The sequence below is a fragment of the Amyelois transitella genome, chromosome 13 (genome assembly GCF_032362555.1).
Source record: "Amyelois transitella isolate CPQ chromosome 13, ilAmyTran1.1, whole genome shotgun sequence".
NCBI classification, from domain to species: Eukaryota; Metazoa; Arthropoda; class Insecta; order Lepidoptera; family Pyralidae; genus Amyelois; species Amyelois transitella.
Genome location: NC_083516.1, coordinates 7,150,455 through 7,171,086, shown reverse-complemented (window position 1 = coordinate 7,171,086; position 20,632 = coordinate 7,150,455). Strand labels below are relative to the sequence as shown.

Below are 20,632 nucleotides of genomic sequence, written 5' to 3'. Positions count from 1 at the left end.
TGATACAATTAAATAATTTTACAAAAAAACATACATATATTAAATTACATTATAAGCAATGATATAGTTGCGGATGTATGCAAAAATTTTGTATAAAATGAATAAGTTTGTAATGGTTTTAAAAAAACTACTCGTAATTACTTATTCGATTTCGTTCAATCAAAGGTAATTTACATAGTAATGTATATCATATATTTTTAGGGTTCCTATGGTTTTCTATCTTGGGTTGTCGTTGATGTCGGCGTCGGAATAATGCCATGACTATCTAAGTCCATAATATCAACTGTCGACTCCACACCATCCGCACTTCTCTGTTCGGACATTGTCAACGACGATATCGGAGACAATTTATTTTTCCTAAAAATTAATAACAATCAAATAATGGGATAATGATTGTGATCGTGCCAAATAAAGAAAGCGAAGAAAAGTAAACCCTGCGACGTCTTGCAGCTGAGGAGGTACCCTGAATAATACAGTTACCTAGGAGTAAGTACCTATAGAAAAAGACAGAACAATCATCCAGTAAAAAGTACTGTTTCCGTAGGCAAAGACCAGGGCAACAACTAGTGACAGTATAACCGACGGCGGCGGAGCTGTTGTTTGTTGTTGTTTTATCTATCTATCTACCTACTGCCGCCCCGCCACAAGCCGGTATCAAATGAAATATTTTTCACCTTCAGTGTTTGCGGAGAAAATCTCAGTAGGCATCTATATGTCTATCTATTAGTAAGTGTAATTAGTACCCACCATCTAAATTGTCCTATATGGGAAGCTCTTCTAAGTTTTTTTTTTTAACATGCTAACATGACGTAAAATTATACACCTATTTACACTAAACGAAACAAATAAACTGTATTAAAAACTAACCTAAATTATCTATAATATATTTCAGAAATACCAAAAAAAAAAAGTATCAAAATCCACGATCCTAAATACCTACGTAATATCACCCCGGCCGACGGAAAAGCAACGCGTAAGATTCAGAGATCAACGACACAATTCATTAAGCTGAGCTGACAATTATGTACAGAAATAAATTCAAACAAAATGAATGTGGGAAATTAAATACTTCGCAGAATATTTTTCAACGACGCTCGGAGCGACTGGCACAGGTCCTGCGTCCGAGAATGTGATCCGCGGAGTGACGGCACGCTTACAAAGGACAGCGCTTTATCCCACCCGGTCGTGTAGGAATGAGACAGAGATAAAGTGTCAACACTCTACTGTCCAGTACTATTGTCGCAACAATTTTAATTCCTGTTTTCATCTATTTAGTTTAATGACGTCTAAACAAAACATCCAATCGAAATTTCATCTTCCAGAAGTTATTATTTTTTAATGATCTTCAATTTGGTACAAATATCAAATTTTAAATCCTTATAGTTTGAGATAAATAATCGAAATCTAGACTTGTGTTCCTTAATTTTTTTGATCGAGGATTTTTATTCCAATCGTGTTTTTATCTTCCACAAATATAATTGAATATATTTACTTTCATATCCTAAAATATTGAAACGATGCAAGTTATATTTTATGAGAAAAAACCAAGTGAAAATGACCCAAAATCTATGATGTATCGCCTTAAATCTACAAGTTAAGAACCACAAAACGCTTTCTAAATATTATTGTCGATATACAATGAGCTTACATTTGAGTCCAAAAATACTAAGAGAGCATTTTGCCTTTTAAGTTACATACGAAAAGGAACAACTTTTATGTATAAAAAATCGTAGACTCTATTAAAGTATAGAAATAAAAATGGCAATTATCAAAAACTGCAGAAATTACTCACTTCATTTCGCAATCTATAATAGTTATTTCATATAGGTATAATATATAGGTATTTCATTAATTTTTTGTAATGGTATCACTAAATTCTTGAAAAAGTAAGTAAAGTGCATTATAGCAATTACGATTCGTATGAGAAAAGTCTAAAGTTTTCACCTGAAACTTTTAACCCAAGTCCACCATACTTAGCGCAATACACATCCATCTTCCATCTAATACCTCTGTGTATCCTCCTCATTAATGTATGTATATCCATACTCAACGAATTCTACCTTATTGACACTATAGTTTTATAAATTAGTAAAAGCTGTATTATTATCATGGCAAGCCCCAAAAACTTATATCTAAGTAATTGTAAGCAACTTATTAAGACTTAAAGCCAACTAGCTAAGCCAGGTACACAAGATATGAAATTATATGTTTTCATTACATAAACACATATGTATATTATATTTAAAGTGTAGATAATCAAAGATAGCCCGAACAGTGCCAATTTTTTAAAATAATACCTTTTGAGGTTATTTTCAAGACAATTCTATTAAACAATATGGCGCTCTATGAGCGAACAGTATATTTTAGCCTACACAATATTATTATATACACATCTACCTCTAAAAAATATTGCTCTATACAATCATATAAAAATAAATTGTACCAAAATAATCACTCAACAAAAATATTTAAGTCATATTGACGATATCAATTGTTTCATAAACTTTAACATAGAAAAACGAAAATATATGAAAATAAAATATATAATGTAATGGTGTGGTACTAAATTATAATAAATTATTATTTTTAAGGTATTATTATAACCTTTACAATAATAAAAAAATGGCATACAGCCGAAAACATAATGTTTAAATATTATTTCCTCATACATCAATAATTTTCAATACATATTGGTTATCGTTATGCTACAGTAAAATAGGAATATTAAATAGGGCCAATTTTTCATTACAATCTTACTACATAGTTTTTCCTCGATAATCTACAAATTTGGGATTTCATAATGCAGCTATTATTTACCTATAACTCAAAACCAAAATTGGTCCAACAGGCATTTTATTGGCCGTAAAAGTGGAAAAAGTAAATATTTCCAACTATATAAGCAGTAAGTACAAATGGATACAATGTGCAAGTTATAAAATTATGTAATTTATTGCACTTTACTTCAATAACACTGATATATTTTTCAATATGCTATACTTTGTTATGCAGCTTGAATAACATGACAGTTGTCAAATTCATACACATTAAAATTTGTAACTTACCACCACTGTAACCAGCCGTAAAATCCAAAGTCGAAGTGCAACTCACACTTATTTTTTAAATACATCATTATCTCTTTCACAGCAAGATAGAACGATAACTAGGACGTAGATTTATGGGAGCAAGACAGACAATAAAATGTATGCATTGGACGTGTGACCTAGAGACCACGTTATATTTTACAGGTATCTATGGTTTACATGGGTACGGTTATAGTTTGACGACTCCGCCTCTGCGGGAACGATATACATTTTTGTGACATAAATATTTGAATCAATTTAGGCTCTACTTAAAACTAAACTATATATACTACTAAAAACATACGTAGACACTTATTTTACTTGTCTTTTCGCCTATTGGCCGGCGATCCAGGCAGATAGGTCTTTAGTCAGTCGATGCTAAGATCGTTTGAGAAATGGCGGGAAAGTTTCGCCACGTCAAGACCTGAGAAATCTGTGAAGATGTCGGTGGTAGCCGTTGTGGGCTTGGATCGAGCGGGTGAAGTACTGCTTGAAGGTTCCACACATGGATCTATGGATACTAGTTTGTCGTCCTTACTGCTGACTTCGAAAGGCTCGGAGATACCTGTTGGTAGAAAATGTGGATATAATGTGGCAACACAGACTAAGTTACACAGATAAAACGGATGAAAACAAATTGACGATGAAGGGAGCACAACTGGTATAAAAGCCAGTGTCATTATGCTATTTTACTTGCGGCTATTTGTCACCATTTGTCCAACGTATCGGTGTAAATTTATTGTTCATGGTAACCTATTTAAAACATACAGAACAAAACTATATTCTAATAAAGCCGTCTCTCTTTCTCCTCTCATAATAGCGTATTGTTAACTGCATTCTCAATTTCAGCCAGTTTGTATGTTGATTATGATCCCTGTAGTATAAAATCCAATATTTCTTAAAATTCATCAAGGGAATTGTGGTCTACTTATCATAAAACTTATTTTTTTCTTACCCAAAACACTCCTGACGTCGTTATTCGGCTGGCTGAAGTATATGAACCTGTAGAATCCCGGTATTCTCACGCCGCTGCCTACCGGGAAACTCAGGGTTATTACCCTGGGCTGTCCTGCGGCCGGTGGGGCCTGAGGTAAACTGACTTTGGCCAAATACTCGTATGCTATGTAGTCGTCCAAGCTGTGAAAATTGGCCTGTGGACGGAAATTTCAAATAAAGTTTATAGTTAAAATTAAAAGTTGTTTGTTGGTTAATTAATAACAATACCAATGGCGTATTGAATTTAAAAAAATCTTAAAATTTTCTTGCATCTTTATAAAACTACAATCTTTATGTTTACATAAGAAATGTCGGTATTTAAAGCAGCAAGCATGTTTAAAATTGACACAGATGTCAGATGTAAGGCGTATTGTGCCAAATCTGAGATAAGTTTTTTACTTAATACAACTGCTATTAAATAACTATCTGCCAAAAGCATCAATAAAACTGTATACTCACATCATAAATTCCAATCCAGTCATTAGGATTAACCTCTACGTCGTGGGAGAGTGTGCATTGCGTCCTAAAATCCGCGTCGCCGATGTACCAGATCCTGCTGATCGGTGCGAATTCCACAATTTTCTCTGTGTAGTTAGAGAACGCCTGTAGAAAAAGAGAATTATTTTTTTAGTTAGCTCCTAAAAAGTGTGTTGTTTACGGGACCAATTTAATGATTCATATATTTTTTCTGAAACTATATAAAAATAAAATACCCATCCTGATGGAAGTCAAGTGATAATATTTTTTGTTAGTATAACAATTTTAAAGTGTCATTATCTTAATTTCTTAAAATTCACCAAATTTTTGTGTCAAAATTATTTGATTTTATAACCTACATAAAATACGCATGCAACTAACAAGCATATTCCGTGCAAAACAACAGTACTCACTTTTTTTGTGTGGTATTCTCAAACTTTTTCTTACCTATATACCTATTACCTATATCTATCATTGGCATGAGTTGCGATGGACACAAAAGGCACGACCACACTTGACTTAGTATCAAGGAGAATCATGCCCGCCGATCTCATCCTTATAGCGCCCCTAGACGCCCTTGGAGACTTCGCGAGCGTGTTCAGGTAATGGATGTTGAGATCCCAAACGTTGAATAAGTATAAATAAATACCTGAGTAGCCACATCACTAGTGCCCTCCCCTCCATCAGCGGACATATCTGTTGCTATGGACACAAAAGGCACGGCCACACTAGATTCAGTATCTGGCGGCATCATGACCGCCGATCTCATCCTTATAGCGGCCCTAGACGCCCTTGGAGACTCCGCGAGCGTGTTCAGGCAATGAATTGCGAAGCCGCCTCGGACCTAGTGCGGGGTATTTGTTAATACGTGCATACATACATGCTGCGTGCTTAAAATATGCCGAAATAGACATGTGCTAATGTATTTATTTAACTCTGGTCAACTACAAACCAATGGCTTTCGGAATACAGAATAATATAAGAAGTATATTATATATGGTTAGTATTGGTATAAAGGCTACGTCGCAACGAATGTTTGTAATGCCAACTTCTTCCTACTGTTAAACCCGGTTAAATTCTAACCTAACCTCTGAGCATGGATTGCACCTTTTGACTAAAATTCGATGAGTATTGTCATACCATACATTATTCCAAATTCAATGCTGCGTGCAGCACACATGGTGCAAAAATTTGTACCTAGTCATAATGTGCTACTAGAATTATTGCAGTGGCAATACCAAGCGGACGGTTTTGCGGAAAAATCAAAGTGTGCAATAACAATATTTACACTAGCAACATTGTATTTCGGCCATGAATAGGAAGCATGTGTGTTTCAATCGCTCTCATTTCATTATTTAAAAATTATGAAGTTTTATATGCCACATGATTTGTATCATGGATTCACGGTAATAACCACGCAACTAATAGTAAAATTAACTATGAACTACATTACTGAAATACTAATGCATTACTACTATAACGAAAATCAATTTCCCATGCTGTATAATCAAAAAATGCGCTATTTCTTATCATTAAGCAACTAACTTAAGCCACCACTACCTTAAGTTATGCATCTCAATATCCTTCTATTAGTCTCTATCGTCCTTAAAAATATGTATAACTTAAATCTCTGTGACAACAGGATGAAACAATAAAAAAGACGTAGGTGCGAAATAGACAAACCATTTATGTCACAGAGACCTAGTTATATGTGATATGAATAATCTTATGGAATAATACGTAACGACTAAGTCGCTCGGTGAACACGGATCGTAACATAAGTCGAAACGTCCGAGATAAAATAAGGTACCTACGTAACGTGTGTGTTTAATACCTGTATTATGTACTAATACCAAGTTATATATCAGGACTATATATTATACCTGCTTTAATCTTTACCTACATATACAAAACAATATTTACACAACCAATTACTACAACATACTGACCTTTATATTAAACTGGGCGACTACAGGCTTGTGGTCGCTGACTGTGTAATGTGGTATGTGGTTATAGGATATGAGGTCTGCCCTCAGGGTTATGTTCTCATAGTTATTCGCTATTACTTTGTATAATATCCTGTCGGTCCATGATGGCTTCCTCCTGTAATTACATTCTTTTATTAGCAGGTATATTATATCTTATTACAATGTACCTACAATTTTTATTAGCCTCCTTTTTTAAACTTTTGTTTTATAATTAATCACGTCTTTATCCCTTCGGTATAGACAGGGGCAATAATCTCTCAGTGATAGCAATGAGATACAAAAAGTGACAGGTTGCTAGCCAATCGCCTAAAAGAAGTGTATGTTTATTAGCCTATTTCTTAGTTGCTGTTAACGACATCCATGGGATAGAGATGTAGTGGTCTTATTCTAAAGTGCCAGGAACCGCACGGCATATTTTTGATTTATTTAATATATGAATTTTTCTTCACAGAAACAAATAAATTAATACATATTCAGTACCTCAATTATCTTTATTCTGTACCCACACCTAGTGTGTATTCATGTGCGATGGCTATACGGTTTTTATCGATCACTAAATAATCGTCAAGGTTCAAAGATAATTCGATAGTGACACTATCACATTATCTCTAGTTGACTGAAGGACACTTAAAGCTAATGAAACTATTTGAGTAAAAACGCAACACAAGGAGTGCCATAAAAAGAGTAAGAAACTTTTGAAAGTCTACTAAAAACTGATTTAACAGAGCACCAAGAACCGCAGGCAGATATCCGTAGAATAAAAATTCATAGTAGATGTAGTCTCTGCCTACCATTCCGGGAAAGAGGCGTGATTAATTATGTAATAAAAGCTTCTTATTTTTCTGCGTTTGCAAGAAATTAAAAGCTTCTACGCTGGTCTGGTAATAAAGAAAAAATATAGTGTGTGCCAGCTGCTTCTCTTTCCATGCAGGCAACAAAAGTCAATCAAGGAAAAGGCTTGGATTCTTGAGATTGGAGACGTGGGATTCTTCTTTAAGGCAATGGGGTAGCAACCTGTCGCATCTGAATCTCAATTCCATCATTAAGCCATCCAGCTGAACTGGGCCTTTAAGACTGTTATAGGAAGCTTCTAAAACTCACGACACATCTTTAAATTCTCTTGTTATAAATATTAACAAATCATCTTACTTCACATCATACTCATCAGTGCCTATATTGAACTTGTAAGTCGGTGGGAATCTAATCTCCGGTTCAACGAACTCCGAGAACGCGTCTCCATTCTCCATGACGGCTAACAGCTGATCGTGTTTCAGTAGCGATGTGTACTTATCCTTCTCTATTTTAGAAAGGGATGCAACAATCTCTTCGGATGTAGGGCTGGCACCGGTGGGGTGATCTGTTCGGAAATTGAGATCTCCTATCCAGAATACGTAACTGAAAACAAGCAATATACTTATTCAAAAAATATATCTTCATCAAGATAGAGACACAATAGGTTAAAGAAATAAATCTGAGTATTCAGTTGAATATAGTGCATCGTGAAAAAAGACTTCTTCCCCCTGGTGTAAGTTCCAGTTACATATTCCCCTCTCCTTGAGGGAACCCTGGGGTGCGCCTTTTGACATTATTTCCATTGTTTCGTTCGTCGTGAAATAAAAAACTATTACTAGACGGAAAAGTTAGTAGCACAAATAAAGTCAAACGTGTATAAAAAAAATTGTAATAGGAGTGGATTCCATTAAAGTTTTGATCTCACTTCTAACAATTAAGAGTTTCCTAGTTTTATTAAAAAAAATATGATATTATTTCGACGCGGAATCGTGATATAAGATATCATACTGAGGAGCTTATGTCTCTTTATATTTTAGGTATTTGGCAAGAAGACCTAGTGGTTACCTAAATGTCTTGTTGATAACTTTGACAATATTACAATAAAATATCATGAATATTGATGAAAATACGAAATATTTCAAGAGATATATTAAGTAATGATTTAGGTAGGTACATGAGATATTTTTCAATCTTATGGTTCTGAATGTGCAAGCAACAAGTAATGAATGTGTCCGCCAAAGAAGGATTTTTTAAAATTCTCACAAGAGCCAATAAATAAAATAGAATGCATTAGTCTACAATAGGAAACATTTATCATACTAGCCGATATAAGGTACATCAAAATTCTTTCATGGATTATAAGAATCAATGAATTTCATTGTCTTGGATTTAATTTATCGCAATTTTATTGTCCTAACACAAGTGTGGTTGAAATAGCTACGAAATAAAGTATCGATATCCTTTGTGTCTGTTATCACGAAAGAATCTTTGTCTATTTCACAAGTATTACTCATCAAAGTAAGCTATCGTCAAAGTGTTTTCTGTTTATCTGTATCTTTCAATGAAAACACAAGACTTTATATAAATAATCTTTCATTCAACATTATATTCAAAAACTTCTTTATTTAAAGGTATATAAAAAGTCTTGTCATGTTGTAAAACCCAACTAACCCATTCATTTAATATATTGAAATATTCAAAAATTTCTTCGTTATAAACTACCGCGCTACGTGCCCCGTCTTCGCTCCTCAAAAACCCTTTTTGCAACATTTCAAACAGGAACACAATGCGTCCATAACTTTCCAAAATTAGCGCAAACATACAGGCAGAAAAATTGCGTGACTTTATTATATGTGGTGATAAAATAAAAACATCCTACCAAGATACGAAAACTTATTTATTCTAAAATATAAGAGTTTAATTAAAACTAATATTTTAGTTCATTTCCCATAGTACCAATCATAATACTCTAAGGATTTGTCTCTGTAGATCAGATCATAATGAAGAAAACCTTGGATCCACCTGCGGCCACGATCCGAGGGGGGGAAAATCAGGTACGTAATTACACCTAAAAAAATAACTTATCTATCTCAAGTTGCTAAAGGATTCTGGTTTAACGCGACTTTTACTGTTTAGGAGGCCTAGGTCCTGAAATTTTTGGTAACTTTTTGTCAAAAGTATTTTTATCTATACTTAAATTATAAAGCTGAAGGGTTTGTTTGTTTGAACGCGCTAATCTCAGGAACCACTGGCTCGAATTGAAACATTCTTTTTGCGTTGAATAGACCATTTATCATGGAAGGTTTTAGGCTATATAACAACACGCTGCAACTATAAAGAGCAAAGAAATAATAGAAAATGTGAAAGAAAACCCTAATATGATGCCCAAAATAACTATTCCACGCGGACGAAGTCGCGGGCACAGCTAGTTGTTTTATATTCAGAAATAGGTACTCACTCATGATACAGAATGTTTGAAGTCTCAGTAATGTGATAATAGTGTTGTTTGATTATCGTGTTGTAATCATTGATGCGGTCGGCCAGCAGATGCTCGTGCGCAGTGAGATGACAGTTGACAAGACATATTGAACAACCATAAATGTTGAATCTTACACTCACGGCACCTTTGTTACCCTGAATAGAAAATTTATAGTAATATACTAAATACTAATACTGACCTCTATAATGTACTCCGGACTCTATATTCCTGGTTAGACCCGGTTGCACCTATGACAACAATCCTGAATTGGGTAGTCCAGGGAATAACCCATATCCTGGATATTACAACCAAAGTTTTCCCTCACCATAAGTGCATCGGTCGGTACTAATATCCATAACTCTAAAAATAGCCATTGGTACATGGCCAAGTGGGATTTGAGCCTTTATAAAAATACGAGTCACGCATTTTAACTAGATATCTTATTAATTAATCATGATTAAACATATTAAAGATAAAAATGTGAACATAAAAACTTCTAACACACTTATAAAACCAATACAGGTCGTTAAGAATTCGGCCGTCAATTAATTTCGACCTTGGATAAATAAACCCAAGCAATTCATTATTGATTAGTTAGAACTAGCTTGTATTGTTCGTCGACCGAACATCTATGATTGGCGCAATTTTAGTTAAAACTTAATTAACAACATTTTAATAATTTAATAATTTTCAGAGACCTATTTTGATAGTAATATAAAAATAAATAATAAATCCTTGCGACAAGTAATATTTGCATAAAGACGAAGTTTTTTTTATACATCTAAGCTTATCGCAAATCATAATAGTGTGTAGTGTATTATTTTTTTTATGAGAAAATATTACCTACCAGAAACATCATGGTAAAGTATTCAATTTCTGCGAAATTGCGTCATTCCTGGCCATGACATGGTGAACGCACGGACTTTAGGACATATAAACATCCCTAGAAGTTACCCATAAAAACAGTAATACTTAAATTTTTCGCAACAACAAAACTCCATTGAGAATTATAAGAATTTCTAGAACTATTCCTGGGTCATAGTGAAATAAGGTCTTAACGTTTTAATATATCTAGTTACAAAAATTTGTTAACAGAAGAGCATTAATTATATCAATTTTCCAATCGCATATAATTAGTTTTGTATGCCTGGCAACACAATGATATCACCTTTAATTAACCTATGACAAATAACAATTTATGAATTATTATGCATATTAAGTGATATAGATCCAATATAAATTACTTCCATAACCTTCTTATGGAAATAACAACAATTAATTACTTTAGGGGTTTGAAATTGGTCCTGGTAATCATGTAGGTCCTTATTTGGAAGAATAAAGATGGCAAAAGATGAAGAAAGACACTTTTTGGTCATTCCCTGCACATCTACAACCCACAAGTGTGAATTAGTGGTATAAACGTAACAAGGTAACACAAAGGCATAGGAGGTTGAGACTGTATATTTATTATTTTTTAAATACTTATTATTTTTTAAAATAATAATTACCTTATAAAATAACATACTAATTATTTTTTTAAATTATAGTCAAATTTTTTTTTATTGAGTCACAACACAAAATAGGAGCTTAAAGTAATTGTGATTTATTTACTTACCCACATTCCTCCTAAACCAGTCTTAGTGTACTGTGCTTCTATATCTCTAAGGTGTGTGATATGCTTCAACTGAGCATAAACTAGCAGGAGGATGCCTTGTAACCTTGTACTCTTAGCTATGATATAGCCTTGACGACACAAAATTTTATTGAATGTAGATGTCCATGGGTCAGTGAACAGGGTGTCCATTAACATATTCTGTGGTTGGGACTTTACTTCCTGTAACCTATAAAAGAATGTTTTTTTTTTACTTACAATTGAACTCTCATACAGTTTTCATTAAAAAGCAGGCAATATTTTAGGTACTTTATCAAGTTTTGCCTTTTTATTCTAGTGAAATTTTTTATTGTTGTTACATGGATTTTTTTTGTGAATTCACTTACCCTATAACATAAAAATCTGGAAGTGGTTTATTTTTGTTAAACTGAGATGGGAAGTCCAGCAAGGAATTGAGATCTTGTCCAGGATTCTTTGTTGCCACATTCCATGTCACAAAATAAAATCTGTACAAACAATATATTTATTTTATTTTATTTGAAAATTATAAATCAATGCATGGGTGTAAGGGTTGGTAGGAGGGAGGTAAGGATTGGGTGGACGCCAGAAATACTTAGTGCCAGCTTGGGATTTTTATTTCTCCTACAGAAGAAATATGTATCGTACCACCTACCCACCCCAGAAAAGAAGGTTATTCTTATTGTTAAACATTTCCTTAAATACAAGCAAATATAGATAAATACTTACCTAATTCTTCTTATCAAAATCACTTTTACAATAATTAACAGAAATTAGATTAGAATTAAAGATTAGATCTAGTCACATAAATAATTCATTCAAATTAACATGAAAGTGTTGACCTACTGCAAACAAAATAATATAAACAAAGATTTACTTAGTGAAAGTATGTTAATGGAAGAGAAATTTGTCTGCAAGTTGGATTGTAAGGAGAAAAAACTTTTATTCACTTTTACTTATTAAGCACCAAAAATTTTAACTTACATATTCTACTATTCAATATGGTACAAATATTCCAAATGAACTATTGGATATTATTGAAAATTGGTTTAATTTGTGTGAGAAATTATCAAGTCAAGAGTAAACTAAACAAACATGTTTGTTTGCATGAAGATAGTTATGAATTTAGGTAGATAAAGAAACCAATCCTTGGTAAATAGTCTATAATTAATCAATAGTATAGGTAAAATTTAAATTCCTTACTAATAAAAAATAACTAAAACCTTATCATAGGTTTCTGTAGAACTCACATATCGTGAATTTATTTATATCTCCATCTTTTGATCAGGTATACTTCACGACCTTGACTTTGTTACCGAGTCAAATAAGTGCAATTGTGTTTTCTGCAAATAAATAGCTCAGTAACCTCTCAAGTGGCCTGATTTATTGCATTAGTACAATATTTAACGAAAATACTTACCGTAAATTATCCATATTCAAAGATAACCTAACTCCAAATACTGCGAAGGATAACGAACAGAATACCAAGACGAATAAATAGGTTTCCAAGTAAAGATAAGATAAAATTCAGAATTCAGATACACAAAACGATCTACTCACTCACGGACACAATGATATAATTTTTCTACAAAAATCCATTTAAGTTAGAAAACCACTAACATTTACCTAACAAAACCCTATAAATAATAAATTGAAGAACTGATTTATTAATTGTTTTAGATATAAATCTTTCACTCAAGCAAGCAAGGCATGATATTTTTTATTTTACAAACGCAAACGATTGATATGCTGTAGTACAGACATGTATGCCGAGCCGAGACAGCCGAACGATTTAAGTTGATAAAATATAACTGACAATGACGGCGGTGACAGCTGACACTACCACTTCATCTCGACATCATTGATGTCGTAAAAGGCGACTAAGAGGATAGGCACATTTCTCAAGTGAAACTATTACTATGATCCAATACGGGTTGATTAAAAACGGGATCGTTTCTTGTAAAAACTTATCTTTCCCAATCCAGAATCATTACCAAAAGCGCAACCCCAAGCTCCTCTTTAGAAAGTTAAGGACTAACACCTGCAGAGTAATAAATGTTACACTGTTTGTTTACATTTAAACTGTTTTTCTTCGAAAAGTATTTTATTTTATTTTTGGTGGTTGTGTTAAAAAACAAAATAAGCCAAGTATATTATTTTAACCATTTCTGTTGTCAATGTAAAAATATAATAAATCATAAGAAAATAAATTTCCTTTAAATACCTACTTTATACAAACGTGTGTGTGAAATGTGTTTTAATTATTTCGATGTGTTAACTATAACTTGAATATGTTGCCAATGCTATTGACTCTATGTTTTGATTATTTTTTACTGTGACGAATAATTTTTTATTTAACCAAACATGGACAAATCGACAGCATGGTTGGTATTTTAGAATGCCGATGAAACTATTTTTATCTTATTGTACTATTGTAGTCGTAAGTTAAAAGGAGATGGCGATATTTTTATAACTATTTTTAATATCGTTTAAATGTCATACAATAAAAGATTCATTTTCAAACTTGGATTTATTTTTTTCTTATTCCTTTTGTCAACTTTTACGCCATTCACGGGAAAGATAATGTCAGGAACGGCTGCCGGAAATTACACAACACAAATTAATTATACCGTCAATGTGCCTTACTTGATACTGCAGGTTAACTTGATACAAATAACTGGTTTTTTCGAACGCACCCATATTTTTTTACACATGGTAACATTACTGCTGGCAAGTGTCATGGCGACAGGAGAAAAGTGTGTGCAAGATAAATAATAACTAAAGTAAGTCTTTTCAAGCCTATTTTATGAATAATTAGAGTTGAAAGTTTTCACAATAAATTGTTAAGTTCTGTGGTTCATAAAACTTCACATGTTACTCGATCTGTGTTGATCTTTGTCAAAATCTGGTCTTTGCATAACCTAACCTTACTATTTAGCTACAAACTATCAAAGGTTTCGTGAATTTTAAGTTAAAACGACGGCTTGTGTGCCACTCCAAATGAAAATATTTCGAAGTGGTTGTAATTTGATACATTTGTTTCATGTTATCTACTGTCTCATGTTACCTACTGTTTCAAGTTACCAACTGTCTCAAGTTATTTACTATGTCTCAAAATGGCTTAATAATTGTTAAAACTTTCTTTTTAATTAAAAGCTCGTTTTGCGGCCATTTTTTTCTGTCAAAAATTTAATATTTCAATGAAATCATAGAAACCATAGATTCATGTAAACTTGTTGTCAAGTATTTTAAATATAATATGAATGTGAACGAAAAGGATTTTTTTTGCGATTAATGGATAATCTTTTCATAAAAATAACAATGGTGTAAAATGTTCTATTCTTATTAATCAATCCTATAAAAATTATCTTTTGATGTATGTCACAGATATAATAACATTACATTTAATGTAATGTTTTTATATCTGTGGTGTATGTAATGAATTTTCATGTCTACTATGGTTTTGAAGATTTCAATGGAAGGGTAAAATAATTGACAAGAAAATTTGCCAAGAAAGACAATTATCTTGGGCTTACCTAAATCTTCATTTCGATTTTTTGACAGAACATGGGAAGGTATCGAAAGAAAATTGGGTCACGGCCATACCGTAACTACTCCAATGAAGCGGTTGAAAATGCAGTGGCTTCAGTGCGAAAAGGTATGTCGATTAGAAAAGCTGCAGAAAAATATAATGTTCCACCAGCCACTGTACAGAGAAAAGTGCGTTGTAAGCATATGAATAAAGTTGGAAGACCCACAGTTTTTTCAAATGAAGATGAAAATATAATTGTAGAAGCCTTAATTCTTTGCGGGAAATGGGGATTTCCTATAACAGCCTTTGACTTGACGCTTATTGTGAAGCAATACCTTGACACGAAGGGAAAGACAGAACCTAGATTTAAGAACAATTTGCCAGGAAGATTTTGGTTGAAAGGATTTTTAGACCGAAACAAACATGAAATTTCGTACAAGTTTTGTGAAAACATTAAAAGAGCAAGAGCTGCTGTTAATCCTGAAATGATATCTGATTATTTTGATAATCTAATGATTAGCTTGGAGGGAGTAAAACCAGAAGCAATTGTGAATTTTGATGAAACTAACTTTACCGACGACCCTGGAAAAACAAAAGTATTAGTAAGAAGAGGTTTCAAAAGTCCAAAAAATATCATTGACGCTTCGAAATCGAGCACATCGGTTATGTTTGCAGGATCAGCATCAGGAGCTTTATTACCAATATATGTCGTATATAAGGCTGAGCACCTTTACGATTCTTGGTTGAGAGGAGGGCCAGCTAATACATTCTACAATCGAACAAGAAGCGGTTGGTTTGACAGTACAACGTTTGAAGACTGGTTTTTCAAAGTGGTTGTACCTTATTTCAGTTCGGTAGGTGAAGGTCCGAAAGCAATACTAGGAGATAACCTGGCAAGTCATCTGTCTGTAAAGGTTATACAAAAATGTGCGGAATCAGATATTCGTTTCATATTTCTCCCTGCAAATAGTTCACACTTAACCCAACCGCTTGATGTCGCTTACTTCCGTCCACTTAAAGCAATATGGCGAAAAACCTTATTAGAATGGAAGCAGAAAACCAGGGGCTGCATTCCCAAAGATCAGTTTCCGCGACTTTTAAAACGATCGTTAGATCAACTGTTGACATCTTCAGAGAATTTAAAGTCAGGGTTTCGTGCAGCTGGGATTTGCCCTCTCAACAAACAAACAGTTCTGGCCAAGCTTCCCGTTGAAACTCCAGAAAATAACAGCACATCTAAAGAATGGGCGAGTGCATTCGAAAGTTTTTTAAAAGAAAGTCGTCTTAATACATCAGCTCCTCTTAAAGTGAGAAAGAAAAAATTGCAAGCTTCGGCAGGTCAAAGCCTTACAGTCTCCGATATTACAAATCCTTCAAATACTCAAAATATTGAAGAAGTAGACGTGGGAATTTGTGATGCAGAAGAAGATTATTTAGAAGTAAACATAGATTCAGATCCATTATTTACGCAACCGAAAACAGCACGTGAAGAAGACACGGATACTACAGTTTCTAGCAATTATTCTGTACATGATACATCTGATAGTGATAATATATCTGAATTACAAGATTTCGATAATTTGATAGAAAAAACCACAACCCAATCAAATATCATTCCTAACATTAAATTAAAACAACAAAGAAAACATGTATATTTAGATTCTGAAGATCAAGAAAATATATTTTTCCAGCCAAGAGTCTCTAAATCACGAGAAAAATCAAAAGGTGAAGAGGACATAATTTCGCAATCAAAAATATCTAAATCAGTACAGAAACTGTCTTCTTCCACAAAAGATCAAAATAATGTAATTACTCAGCCAGAAGTATTTGCATCACCACAGGAACCATTATCTTCCACTAATCAAGACGACATTATTACGCTACCAAAAGTATATGAACCAGAACAGCAACCATCTACCTCTAAATCTATTGATATAAAACGCAAACCTAAAGATCAAAACGATATAACTTCGCAGCCAAAAGTATTTAAATCAACACAGCAACCATCATCCTCCAAATCTGCTAAAATGAAACTGAAACAAATTTTAAGTGAAACCAAGAATGAACATATAGAAACCGAACCTACTTCTGAAGTATCTGTAAAAATGTATGACTTTGTAAAAATTCACTTAATATATGATGGCTTTAAAAATAAACCAATGGTAAAAGAGTTCTTTGCTCAGATAACTGAAATATTAAATGAGAATGAGTATTCCTGTAAGTTTTTGAGAAAAAGCACAAATAAAGGAATTTATGTATTTCCCCCTGTTGATGATATTATGACTGTTGACTCTCAAAAAATTATATCAGTTGTTAAGCCAGTATTGTTGAAAAGAGGTCGTTACAGTTTCAATGTAAATGTAAGTAATATAAAGCCAAATCTTATTATTAATGAAGACTGATTGAAATTTTAAGACTGAAGAATATTGTTTATTAGTTGTAAGTTCAAGTACTCACTTAAGTGTTGTCAATTTGATACATGCAGTCAACTTGAAACGTCTCATTTTAGAAACTGATTTATCTGATTATTTTTGTAATGTTTAATTATTGTAATGATTAGCTTATAAAGCTACCAAAAACGTGTATTATTTTTTTAGTTACTATAGTACCCACTATATATGAAAATATTGGAGTATGATTGTTATAAGTTTTTGAGTTATGTAAGATTAAATTCTTGTTTCATTATTTTCTCCTTATTTTACTTTAGAAAAGTATTTCTATTTGTTTTCACTGCATTGCCAAATAAGCGAACAACGTTGATTTAAACTGATTGTAATGAATATTAATAAAAATTGAGCTATACGGAACTTGTTTCATTTTTGGTACTTAAAATTTAGTGCAGCTGCCCAAAAAAAAAATTTTCAGTTGGTCATGTAGTTTTTGAATTTTTTTACTGTCTCAAGTATTCATTTAAATTCTATTCATGATACTTTCATATGTTTTGTGTGGTGTATCAATTATGGCACTTCATGATGGTAACATGAGACAGCAAAAATAAAAAAAATAAAAAATCTGTGATGTACCTATGGGCTTGGGGAAGCATTTTTTGGATAAAAAAGGTACAGACTATATTATAGATGTGAATACTGTCACTATTCGTTGACACAGTAAAAGTTTATAAACACCTGAATTCCAAAACTGTCTCAAGTAAGGCGCTATGACGGTATCCTTTATTTAATAACTAAACGTGTGATCACTACAAAAGAAAAAAATAAAATAAATTAAAAAAGAAATCACCGTTTACCTCTTACTTGAACCGTTTTGAAAAAGAGAGCGCAGGATCTAGTATCCATGGCTAAATATGACTAAAAAAAATTGTTTGTTTGGCGGGAAAAACTAACCTCCCATGTCTGTCAAAAAATTAACTGTCGTCGGGTCCACTGTCGGTCGGTTTTGTTTGTTGGTTTGTTTTGTTGACAAGGTTCTTTAATTTGCAGTTAATTTATTGGCCTTTACGTAAATCAGTACGACTTTTCATTTTCTTACAGGTGGTGATTCCAAAGTGGACATATTTACCAACTTTCATCTTTCAATCTCGTTATAAAGTGAGATTGATCATGAGCTCTCAAGATTTACAGGTTACTTTTATACTATTATTTATATGCTTTTTTTATTAGGGATTATTATAAAAAGGATGTCTATTTTAAAGTGGACATTATGTAAAACGTTATAATAAAGGTAGCATAGGTACAGCTTGACGTGAAAACAGCAATAGCTACCTAACAAGTAAATTTATAAATCGCGTACCCGTAATTTGTTTCAGGAATCAACAAAGAGTACTAGAATGTCGCTCAAAACACTACAACATACTGCTAGTGATCGTGAAAACTTAGTGGGTAGACCAACAAAAAATTTGAAACACCAACTTAGTCAAGAAAATGTAGCGTAAGTATGTTTTATTCAGTATACTGAATACCTGATTGTTTTTATCTGACAGACTTTATAAATAAATCGCTTTTGCAATAAATTTCAGTGATGTTGAAGTGAAAAGAAAGAATTTGTCTACTAAGGAAACCCAAGCAAACCTTGACACTAACATTACAGTTGAGGATCTTACCAACCCGGAGGCTTCTGAGAAGTACTGGAAAATATTAGCTGAAAAAAGAAGGTAACTTTATCATTGTCCTATTGTTTTCCTTTGTCTAAATGTAAGATTTTGACTTAATTTAAGATTTGTTTTACCCAAAATTGTTTGATGAAACAAGAATGTGGAGTGTTTAAATAAATGAGTAATTGTATAAAAGCTTCTTTTTCTGTTTCTGGTATCGCTGGGGCACAATTAATTTTTACAGTACAACAAATTTTGGTTTGATTATTTCTTGACTCCTTGTCATTTTGAATAGTTTTGTAAAGGGAAATAATGTATGTACCAGTAATTTTATAAGAATTAATTACTATTTCTAGGGTTGCTTTACAAGAGGCTTTAGAGGAGAATGAAAAACTTCATAAACTTATTGCTGAACTGAAGAAAGAAAACCTCCAGACTAAACAAATGCTGGAGGAAGCTAATTCTTTCATAGAAATTGTGAAGGTGAGTTTGACCAACCTTTACTGAATGCTTTGGCTTGCAAATTAATATGAACTCTTATTAGTTAAGTAATGCGGCCTAAAAAGACGAAACTAGTTTTTAAAGAAAAATGCTTGCCCAATTTTATGACAGAACTAATATTTATGAAATTGAAATATGTATACTCCCTTCTCTAGTTTGACTGAATGTGCATAAAAAACTCAAAATTTAGATACTAGAAATGTATGCAAGCAATGCAATGCAAGTACTAAAAAATGTACACAATATCATCAATACAAAAAATAATAGGACCCACCATCTCTTTCCTATGGATGTTGTAAAAAATAGCTGAACATGGCAATTCAGTCTTTTCAAGACTGTTGGCTCCGTCTACCACGCAAGGGATATAGACGTGACCATTTATGTATGTAGGTATGTTATTTTTATGAAAGATCAGAAAATTTTCATCAACCAATTCAATCATCAGTAAATTAATAACTTACAAACTTACACATTGTTGATGTCCATAAAGTAGACAAATTCCCTGTTTCACATATCCCTTCCGAAAATACGAATTATTTTCTTATTCGTTCCAGGAAGAATTATCTAACACCAATGACGACACTGGTATTGATGTGAATGATGTAAGCAATCTTGATGACACTGCCAACGAGGGAGACACTACAGCAGATGAATGAAATTTAATTATAAAATAATTTTGATGTTTAATATTTCAAAGAAACTAACTTTAGACTGATTAAACTGTTAATATTATTGAAGTTAACAGTAACTAAGACAATAATTACATGATAAATATTAATTACTTGACAATGCAATGAGAAAGCGATGCAATGTGGTGTCAATTTAAAGGAATGTGTTTTTGTGTTATAGGATTATTAAAAGTATCCTATGTTAGTTACTATAATATATATACCTTACCTTTAGCTTTCAATATTTAAAAGTTTAAAATGTGTAGTGTGTTAATTCACCAAAGGTTCATTTTCTTAATTTTATATTTAAGTTAATAGGTAATTTCAAGTAATTTGTTTGGTAAACTTATTCTAAGAGTTCTTACATTTAATTTTCCTTGTCTTAAATAACTTATGTTTATTTTAAATGCTAACAATATGTCTACTTCATTGCTACCATAG

The 20,632-nt window shown here is 32.7% G+C and overlaps 3 protein-coding genes across 7 annotated transcripts; 2 read left to right on the top strand and 1 right to left on the bottom strand.

Annotated features, from left to right (window-relative positions):
• Positions 1–1,586: 1,586 nt before the first annotated feature.
• On the bottom strand, positions 1,587–13,246 carry LOC106129262 (inositol polyphosphate 5-phosphatase K). The gene is made up of 10 exons (XM_013327762.2): positions 12,863–13,246; positions 11,811–11,930; positions 11,428–11,653; positions 9,792–9,967; positions 7,691–7,936; positions 6,503–6,656; positions 5,203–5,397; positions 4,536–4,679; positions 4,036–4,231; positions 1,587–3,645 (listed from the first exon to the last, which is right to left on the bottom strand). Exons 1-10 carry the CDS (start codon positions 12,874–12,876, stop codon positions 3,449–3,451), a joined length of 1,668 nt encoding a protein of 555 aa, XP_013183216.1. The 5' UTR covers positions 12,877–13,246; the 3' UTR covers positions 1,587–3,448.
• LOC106129263 (geminin) lies at positions 9,247–20,568 on the top strand. 5 transcript variants are annotated; one of them, XM_060947172.1, is made up of 6 exons: positions 9,247–9,387; positions 18,463–18,552; positions 18,738–18,859; positions 18,948–19,082; positions 19,379–19,505; positions 20,078–20,568. In XM_060947172.1, exons 1-6 carry the CDS (start codon positions 9,334–9,336, stop codon positions 20,177–20,179), a joined length of 630 nt encoding a protein of 209 aa, XP_060803155.1. In that variant the 5' UTR covers positions 9,247–9,333; the 3' UTR covers positions 20,180–20,568. The 5 variants fall into 5 exon arrangements, with proteins under 5 accessions (XP_060803155.1, XP_060803156.1, XP_060803154.1 ...); XM_060947173.1 differs by lacking the exon at positions 9,247–9,387 and adding an exon at positions 12,319–12,367; XM_060947171.1 differs by lacking the exon at positions 9,247–9,387 and adding an exon at positions 18,297–18,377.
• LOC132902375 (uncharacterized) lies at positions 14,077–18,098 on the top strand. The gene is made up of 2 exons (XM_060947168.1): positions 14,077–14,225; positions 15,007–18,098. Exon 2 carries the CDS (start codon positions 15,010–15,012, stop codon positions 17,374–17,376), a length of 2,367 nt encoding a protein of 788 aa, XP_060803151.1. The 5' UTR covers positions 14,077–14,225; positions 15,007–15,009; the 3' UTR covers positions 17,377–18,098.
• Positions 20,569–20,632: the final 64 nt, after the last annotated feature.